The following is a 10,159-nucleotide window of genomic DNA, read 5'->3' on the forward strand; positions in this document are numbered from 1 at the left end:
TTGCGTACGTTAATGCGGGGTATGCCTGTGTTACACACATGCTCTGGTCCCATTGCGTACGTTAATGCGGGGTATGCCTGTGTTACATACATGCTCCGGTCCCATTGCGTACGTTAATGCGGGGTATGCCTGGGTTACATACATGCTCCGGTCCCATTGCGTACGTTAATGCGGGGTATGCCTGTGTTACATACATGCTCCGGTCCCATTGCGTACGTTAATGCGGGGTATGCCTGTGTTACATACATGCTCCGGTCCCATTGCGTACGTTAATGCGGGGTATGCCTGTGTTACATACATGCTCCGGTCCCATTGCGTACGTTAATGCGGGGTATGCCTGTGTTACATACATGCTCTGGTCCCATTGCGTACGTTAATGCGGGGTATGCCTGTGTTACACACATGCTCTGGTCCCATTGCGTACGTTAATGCAGGGTATGCCTGTGTTACATACATGCTCCGGTCCCATTGCGTATGTTAATGCGGGGTATGCCTGTGTTACATACATGCTCCGGTCCCATTGCGTACGTTAATGCGGGGTATGCCTGTGTTACATACATGCTCCGGTCCCATTGCGTACGTTAATGCGGGGTATGCTTGTGTTACATACATGCTTCGGTCCCATTGCGTACGTTAATGCGGGGTATGCCTGTGTTACATACATGCTCTGGTCCCATTGCGTACGTTAATGCGGGGTATGCCTGTGTTACATACATGCTCCGGTCCCATTGCGTATGTTAATGCGGGGTATGCCTGGGTTACATACATGCTCCGGTCCCATTGCGTACGTTAATGCGGGGTATGCCTGTGTTACATACATGCTCCAGTCCCATTGCGTACGTTAATGCGGGGTATGCCTGTGTTACATACATGCTCTGGTTCCATTGCGTACGTTAATGCGGGGTATGCCTGTGTTACATACATGCTCCGGTCCCATTGCGTACGTTAATGTGGGGTATGCCTGTGTTACACACATGCTCTGGTCCCATTGGGTACGTTAATGCGGGGTATGCCTGTGTTACACACATGCTCTGGTCCCATTGCGTACGTTAATGCGGGGTATGCCTGTGTTACATACATGCTCCGGTCCCATTGCGTACGTTAATGCGGGGTATGCCTGTGTTACACACATGCTCTGGTCCCATTGCGTACGTTAATGCGGGGTATGCCTGTGTTACATACATGCTCTGGTCCCATTGCGTACGTTAATGCGGGGGATGCGTGTACGTTGATAAATTGATCATCGCATCTTTTGTGGTAGTAATGCTTACCCTGAGCAGTATACTGCAGTTAGAGCTACCAAGCTTTACCGAAAACCCCCTTAATGCCGCAGAATGAAAATGTTCCGTCCGATCGAATTTCTGCACCAAATTATTTCACTTTTATTTTTAAAGCGAAATAATTACCAGAAAAAAATGAGTTACTGTGGGTGGCACGCAGCTGTGTCTGACATAACCCAGCGCCAGTACAGGCTGTCACATGCTAAGCCGGTAACACTACACATGTGACAGTGTGGTCATGTGTATGTCATTACCCACAATCCTCTCCTACAGTTAACTACATGGGATTGGGGGCGTATAGGCTAAACGTGCTAAACGTGCAGATACACTCATGAGTATCTCATCTTTGCTGTACACTGTGCAATGAAGGAGCTTTTATCCACCATAACCTTATTGTGTCCAGTTTACATTAATGAAGTAAAAAAAAAAAACACACACAAATATTGTGTATTAGATGTGCAGGTTATTTGTATATTTCTAATACAAAAAGTATGTCGCACCGTTATTTATTATCTCTCCCATCCCTATGGAAATGTGCTGCTGAATCTGTCTGCGCCTTTTAAAAGAATGTGAATAAATGGCCACATCATAAGGATACACAGAGAAGTGCTCCATGGCTTTGCTTGATGTAAATAATTTGGCCCATATTTGCTAAGTGGTGCTATTCTTTAAGTCTCTTCCAGTGCCAGAGCTGGAAGGTGTCGTATAGACTCTTTCACCACTGAATAAACACGGCCCTTTGTGTATCTCACAGATATATACTGTAGCACACTGCAACATAGAGACAATCTGACCTGATGCAATGTGGCCAGGTTCCCAGGACACACTGTACGACTGGCCATTGTCCCAAATGCAGCACCCTAGGGTGAACCCAACAAAAGCAATGGAGTTTTTCATGACCGAGACTTGTGTTGGCTTCCGTGTGATGTCTTCTGGACCCAGGGGGAACATGATCAGACTGCTCACTTGCCACTGGAAGTTCTTGTACACAAATCTGCAGACATATTCCCCTGCAGGACAGAGGAGGAACATGCAATCAACCCAATGCAATGATCTTGTAGGTTCCACCATAGCAGCGACTCTTTATCTACACGTGAAGCCACCGGTATTCCACCACATCTAGGGAAAAACGTGGAGATTCCCATGAAATACGTCGCGAGATGGGCCGCGGCAGACTTAATGACCCATCGGGATTAACACAGCGCGTCTCTTACAGACAGGTAGAACCCGGCAGGATTCCCACAGCAGGGACACCCGCTGTGTTAATCCGCTGGGCCAATAGTCTGCTGCGGCCAATGTCGCAAGGTATTTGGTGAATTGGCCGTAAGCTTGGAATGCGATGTGGTCGAATAACGGGTTCCTGCAGCTGTATTAGCTATTAGTATTATTTTATACTGCGCGCCCCTGGGATAATGCAATGCAATGTTTCATTCTGTTAGTTCTTTTCACTTCAATGGAAGTCAGTGTACTGTTAATGTTATGCTATCTCGTTTATCGCTATACAGAATTAGGGCTAAAGATACGTGTAGCTATTTATCAAAACTGGTGGCAAAAAAAGGCAAAAAATAAATAAAATACCGGACATTTAAAAAGTACCAGATTTATCAATTAAAAACATCCTGGTGCTGTTCCCTGTGCCAGCTTCACAGCGGTACCGCCCCTGGAATGTTTTACCACAAATAGGCATAATGTTCTTTGACTCACAGCTAAAGGAGGTTTCCTGTGGGACAACGGCTGAATATCAGTAACCTATAGCACGTAAACTTATAGGAAGTATTTTTATAGTAACAAAACTCCAGAAGGAAATACAGAAATAATCATTGGAAGAGGGGGTACCTGTCCAACTCCTGGGGACATCTTTCACAGTCAGAACCGAGTCCAAGCTGGAGGTGACCACAGTGGCCTTTGTACCATTGTGAAGTTCCTTTGTCAGGTTCCAAAACATGTTGATCAGATACCACCGAACGTTGGTCACTTCTTCTGTGGAATTGAAGGACAGCCTTATGTGGCCCCCAAAATCCACAGTAATCGGGGATATTGAGATGCTTCCTGGATCTACAGTAATGCATAAAGGGGAAAGTGACGCTTTCTCTCGTTAAAAACATAGCTTAACGGTTAGTGAGAACATTGTCTAAGTAAGTACAAAATGTAGAGTAGAAGGTATTATATGAAAGGTTCGGGGTCTGCAAACATCTTGTAACGCAGAGCTCAGAATTTGCAAGCATAGAACGTTTTCCTTATCCTTTTACCAAGACGGAGTAAAAATAAGATGCTCGTACTTGGTGGGGGTCTCTCACAATAGGCCACAGCGCTCGATGTCCACTGAACGCAGTTGCAGTAGGAATCATCGTCCGTGGGAATGTAACATGATGGACTTGCTCGGCACTTTGTGATGTCCCATCGGTACCCAGGCAGACATCTGCATTGAATCTCATTCTGCCTTTGTGTACATGCTAATAAATGACACAAAGCATCAGTCAACCAAGGCTCAGATTATAATATCATCTACACACAGTATATATCGGAGGCGTGCGAGTACACCGCATTCTTCCAACCCTGAGAGAATGGACCAGTGGTGGTTTTAGTGGAATATATCCGGAATATAACACGCATTTTAAGTAACAGTCCAAACAAAGAAACAAATGAGATTTAACAGTGATTAAGAAAGGAGAATATATAACAAAATAATGCTTTCCAAGGAGCGAGAGTCCTTTCCCTTCCAGGGACCTAGTCTTGTTTTAAACGTTTGCAACTTGTGTGGAGTAGAATACTGTTTCCTGGTTTTTGCCTCACACAATAGGCTTTGTTCATTAAATTGCTACAATGCCGGTCAGGGCGCTATTCCTGGGAAACTCCCATTAAACTCAATGGGAGTTTCCATGCCATAGTGCCCCAACTGACCCGATCACAGCTTAATAAATAATCCCCAACGTCTCATCAATAAAGACTATATTTGTAACAGTTTTTCTTCTTTGCCCCCAGCTTAGTTTGCAAACATTACTGAGGCCTCTTCTGTACACTCTGTAGGCATCTTGAGTTCATGGAAAATCATTTATTATTTTTTAGCTAACATTTGAGCCAGGGAAACATTATTTAACAAATCTTATTTGTGTAAATATCAATAATATGTTCCTTATTACTCTAGCTTTTGGGGTCACACATGCTCCATGGCAGTAAGCACATACTTATAGGGGCCGACCCCTTCAGTATATCCCTTTAAAGACTGGAGACTGCCAGGCAGGGGGATTGCACCATGAGACTACTTTCCATACTTATCTTTACTCTATTTCTATCCTCGGGTGCTTGGTAAATTCCACACATTACATTAAAGTCCAAAGGAGACAAAAACAACACACGGGATATAATTGGTGTCAGGGCAACCTAGGTGTGCTGACCACGGGATATCTCTGTGAGTGTGTCCCATGGATTAAGGTGCTTCACTTCCTGGAGAGGGAATTAACCTCCCCCTGATTTGAAGCCGTAGCAAAGAAGAATCAGCACAACACGACAAGGCTTAGACACAAATAAATACAAATATACAGTATATATATTTCCAACCAAACCCTAAGTGACTGATACAGAATCTCCAGTCACAATAAACAAATTACAACTCAGAAGTCAGAACACATACCCTATCCCCATACTAGTGCAATTATCTGTGGCTTGAAATATTAACCCCTGAGGCACTACGATACTTTAAAAGGAAACAATGTTATTACACACAGATTTTGCACTATATGGGTTAGCTGTTTGAGAAGTTATTATGTTACTGCTTCCAGGGTTACCGCCTGCTAAAAAGGAATTTACAATCACAGGCAGCCCCTGTGAGCTCAGAACCCAAACACTCTGCGCCACGTAGGTTCCTGATTAAAGCTTCTCCACAGGTCTGTTCATCCTTTCTGTTAGATGCAGAGACAAAGCTTCTGGGACCCGGAATAGTTGTACGATTTAATTCGACCTTTATCTTACACACCAACAGTTACAAAAGGTTCTGGCACTCAGAAAAATAGCAAAGAAATGGCACAGAAACGGTATAGAATAGGCCGAGAAAGGGCACAGAATTGGCACAGAAATGGCACAGAAAAACACCGGTGTTGGGTCAACTGAGGAAAACAACAATCCGGCTATTTTGGAGCTGCCGTAGTAAGCCGGACTTAAAAATGGTTAAATGCCTTTCATATATAACATGAAAAAGAATAGGAATAGAAATGGTTTTAAATAACTATATTTAGCGTGCCAAAAATGCCCCAAGGTTTCAGTAACTGAAGACGGTCCCATAAGAGAACCGAAACATTGGCCCGTTTCTGTCATGCTAAATACATTTATTTCAAACGATTTCTGTGCCTATCCTTTCTTATTTTATTACCTTATTCAGCCCGGTGCCTGGGGGGTGCTTTATATAGGCATACAGTAGTAACACACAATTATTATTTTTTCCAATACATTTTAACTTTTTTAATATATATTTTAAATCCCTTTTAGAGAGTTAAATTGTCAATCTGTAAATAATACAGAGCAGTTGTATTAAACCTTCACCATACTCTGCAGGTCACACTTTAATGACCAATCACAATAGATTTTACCTACTGACCTGTGCTAGTTTTAATGTTGGTGATTTGAAATAAAGGTTCTGTATCAGGGAAGACTTGGCTGCCGAGACTATCCAGAAGCCTCAGGAAGTCTTCTGCTGGCGTACCCAACGGGACAAATTGTATGTAGAGAGAGCCAGGAATTCGACCTGAAGGAGAACACAAACACTAACAGGTCCACTTTCCGAACAGCAGGTCTGATATCCTAGTGAACACCCAAATGGAACAGGCTCATTCTATCTGCCATCTGACGTACAACCACCTGCTTTGTGAAGGTGGCTAGGAGTCAGAATCCTGCCCAAGTCACAACCCAGTTCAGGTACTGTCCATACCTGGACTGGGTTGGCTTGCAACGCATTGCAAACTAATGCAGGAAGCAGCGTTCGTAACACCCAGGCTGAAATATGTAACGGAAATAATAGATTGGTACAAGTTGGGCCTTAAGCGGTGGAATATCATCCATATAAATTATTTCTTTTTCTTTCAGAAGTCAGGATTTGTGACCTGGAAGGCTGATCCGAGCAGCCAATCTTTCAATAAACATGTACTTTTCTCAGGTTTGACTTAAGTCTGTCCCATCCAGCAGTATTAAATGTCAATGTCTTTTTACATGAGAAGAAAACGACTGTTATTGACCCCGATCAAGGCTGGGCTGTCTGTGAAGGTTATAACAAGGTCGCTGCAGTGAAGGTAAAACAAGATATAAAAACAGAACAAATAGGAGGTGTTTTACTAAAAATGTGTCCTAAAAGTATGAATAGACTGATATATACACGATTTATGACTTAAACATAAGTAAATTATAGTTATACATAGTTATCGATCTGCAATTAATAACAACTATAATGGGATTACAGTATATTCAACACTAAGATTAAGATATGGGGCCAATTTACTGTACTAATAGGGTCTTCAAACATGTTGTCACAATTGCAGTGCTATAAAGTAGAAACCTTAATAACATTTGCATGGTATGTACTGTATGGAGGTCGTTATGTGACTTCTTATATACTGTATGACGCATATATCTGAGATGACATTTGGCGCATTCCATTGTGTCTCAAACCCGTTTGATACAATTTAGATTAAAACAGAATTGTGTGGACCTTTTCTTTATTTATTAGTATTGGTAAATATGAAATATTAATTTCACATATTCTGTAACAGCCATACTGTGAACAAAAAAATCCCATTTTAACGTAAATAAGGAAATACCTGCGCGGCCGCGTTAATTGATGCATAGCGCAGAATCGACATAACAACATAATGGGACTTTATAGGGTTTGTGTCAGGTTCTAATTGGCGGATGATTTTGTCGCAGGTGCAACTATTTTGTTTGTGCACACTCGTACGTAGCATTTGTATGTATGCATCACACGCGTCCTGTTTGTTTGCCCCAATATATTTGACAAACAAAAACATTTATGCTTCAGGCACACATGCGCAATGTACTTTGTGCGTCCGTTTAATGCTAAATATTCCGCTTGTGACACTAAGCACATGGCCCCGGGAGGTTGGACAAATTGTTGGTAAAACAAGCAGATCATTCTCTACTTAACATGTAATAAGTTACAGATAAGGTTTCATATGGATTTCCTGTTTTGTTACCATTAGTGAGTTTATCACACAACTCGGGCCTTTCGTATCTTTTCATAAAAGTGACAAGGAGACATACACAAATTAAAATGTAATTCTGATAATTAGCAGGTACGCTACTCGTACAATAATGGATAGAGTTATACAGACCTGACTGTACTTTCAAAAATTGGGATGGGTGAAAGTTTGGGATATTTGTGGCTTGCGAAAATGATGAAAAACGCCAACCACAAATATGTTTGTCAGAACGCCCCTTTATAGCAACTTTCCCCCAAAAATGCTAAAGAAAAGTTAGCGAATGCTGCTAAGTGCGTTTCGTATTTTGGTAGTATTCGCATAAAAAAAGCACAGAAAAGTACACATTTTGACCCTACAAAGTAACAATAGCCGCCACATTGTTTCACCGATTCACACATTTGTTACAATCTTGTTAGAAAGAAAATATTGTCTGAGACTATAAAATACTGTCATACAAACACATGCATAAATCAGTCAATAAATACACAGATACACCAAGCACATCGGGCAATATTTACCTTTCTGGGGGGTATTTATCTGTCATCTGTCAAAATAATGTCCCCTTGAAAATCAAACCTTGAGCAAAATGCTTGTGCACCTCTATATTAAATAACTGCATCATGTTTAGTTTTATATACAGTAAGTATATTTCTGTGTCGGTTAAAAATACACAAATTATATCCTGGCTCTCGCTGCAACTGAAAGAACATATATAATCAGCTCTATAATGTGTGCTCCGTGCTCAGCTCCACGCCTGCGTAAAGAGTTTGACTATTTTAACTACAGAGGTATGTTTAGATACATTTTACTCACTAGACGATCGCTTCATCCGGTCCCCGGTGCTTCTGACTTCTGTGTCCAGCTGGAATGTTAAAACAATACTCAATGAAGGTCAATAAAATAATAGAGGAGGGAGAAAGAGCAGGTAGTTTGATACCTTTTATTGGCCCAATGGATAGAGTAGTTGATATGGTGAAAGTTTTCACACCTCTCAGGGTTCATGATCCGTTATAGTTTTCCATCCCCTTCATAACGTTTGTGGCTCTTCTCTGCACTACAAACAGTTCCAGAAAGTGTTTTTTTGATGGCGCAGAGTCCAAATCTGCACTCCATATTCAAGTTGTGGTCTTACTAAAAATGTATTCAGTGGCAAGAAAATGCTGTCTTCTTTTGCATACATACCTTGCTTTATGCAAGATAACATCACATAGGCCTTTGAAGCGGCTTCCTGACACTGGGCACTATTGCTAAGCCTGCTGTCTACAAGCACTCCTAAATTCTTCTCCTTCAAGGATTTACCTATACTAATGTTGTCCCATTTAGTTTATAGCTTGTCCCAAATGCATAACCTTAACATGACTCTGTATTAAACCTCACCTCCCATTCACCTGCCTGTTTCCAGTCTATCCAAGGCTCTGCAGAGAAATTACACGCTGCTCTGATTTTACTACCTGACATAATTTTGTGTCATCAGCAAAAATTCAAACTTTGCTCTCAATGCCAACCTCAGTCATTAATAAACAAGTTAAAAAGCAGGTGTCCCAGTACCGATCCTCAAGGTACTCCACTCACAACTTTAGCCCAATCAGAAAAGGTTCCATATATAACAAGTCTCTGTTGCGTATTCTTCATTCAACCAGTTTTCAATCCAGGGGCAAATATTTTCAACCAGACCAATTTGCTTTATTTTGTACTCTAACCTTGTGTGACACCATATCAAAAGCCTTTGCAAAATCTATGTAAACAACATAATCTGCATTACCTTGGTCTAAATTCCTACTTACCTCCTAAAAAAAAGAATCCTTGGGGGCATGTAATTAGGGGCATGTAATTGGGGCCAAATGCTTTATTAACCTTCATTTTATCGAGCATCCTTTGCACTTCTTCCTGTGTTGGCAAAATGTGAGCTGATGTTGTAGTTGTGGCTATCTCTTGTTGTAATGTTTTTGCAGGTTGGCTCCTCCTTTATACATACAGGGGCAATGTGAGTGGGAGGAAGTTTTGAGCGTTTTATAGATCATAGGTGGAATGGGAAAGGGTACTTGGGAGATATTTGTAGGAGATATGAAGGGGGGGGGGGGGTGGCACAGTAATGGAACACTACAGATGTAGCAAAGCTTTGTGCCTCAGTACCGTGGTCACAGGACCTCAGCAGTCATGGTGCCGATGGAGTAATGCTGCAGGGGGGCCCATTCATAAGCATGGATCCCCCGCAGCTCCGCCACGACAGAAACTGTCCCCAGCGAAGCAGACTTTTGCTTGTTTGTCTGCAGTGTCGAGGACATTACGTCTTGCTACATCTGTACATATATATATATAGGGACTAGAGCATGCAGGTTTTGGGAGTAGCTTGGCAAATGCTGGGGGTGTGACAATGAATCAGAGCATGTGGTGACCAGGAAGAGGCTAGAGGTAGTTAAAAAAAACCACAGGGAGTGTACACGAAACAGAGGGGTCTACATACTAAAGCAAAACGGGTTCTAAACCAAAGCAAAACACAGAACCAGATAAAATGTCCCCTTTCCTTCCCCTTTTCAGCAGCCCATGGATCTCCTGTAGTCCTAGTAGGACATCACAGCTTCTTCTTGTACCAGATGATTCCAGTGTCTCTTCATCCCTATGTGCTTCACTATTACTGTGTGTGCTCTTAGCTTGTTACTGTGTATATCTGTGTGT

At 42.1% G+C, this 10,159-nt stretch overlaps 1 protein-coding gene across 1 annotated transcript in view; it reads right to left on the bottom strand.

Moving 5' to 3' along the window:
- The window catches only part of ADGRF3 (adhesion G protein-coupled receptor F3), a 32,578-nt gene extending 22,810 nt beyond the window's left edge, over positions 1-9,768 (bottom strand). The window contains exons 1-6 of the mRNA XM_075594889.1: positions 9,631-9,768; positions 8,297-8,345; positions 5,872-6,018; positions 3,560-3,733; positions 3,117-3,260; positions 2,075-2,290 (exon numbers count right to left, since the gene is read on the bottom strand). Of these exons, the coding sequence (XP_075451004.1) occupies positions 2,075-2,290; positions 3,117-3,260; positions 3,560-3,733; positions 5,872-6,018; positions 8,297-8,345; positions 9,631-9,768 (868 nt within the window). The remainder of the gene's footprint in view (positions 1-2,074; positions 2,291-3,116; positions 3,261-3,559; positions 3,734-5,871; positions 6,019-8,296; positions 8,346-9,630) is intronic.
- Between the last annotated feature and the right edge of the window lie 391 nt (positions 9,769-10,159).

The sequence above is a fragment of the Ascaphus truei genome, chromosome 4 (genome assembly GCF_040206685.1).
Source record: "Ascaphus truei isolate aAscTru1 chromosome 4, aAscTru1.hap1, whole genome shotgun sequence".
NCBI lineage: Eukaryota > Metazoa > Chordata > Amphibia > Anura > Ascaphidae > Ascaphus > Ascaphus truei.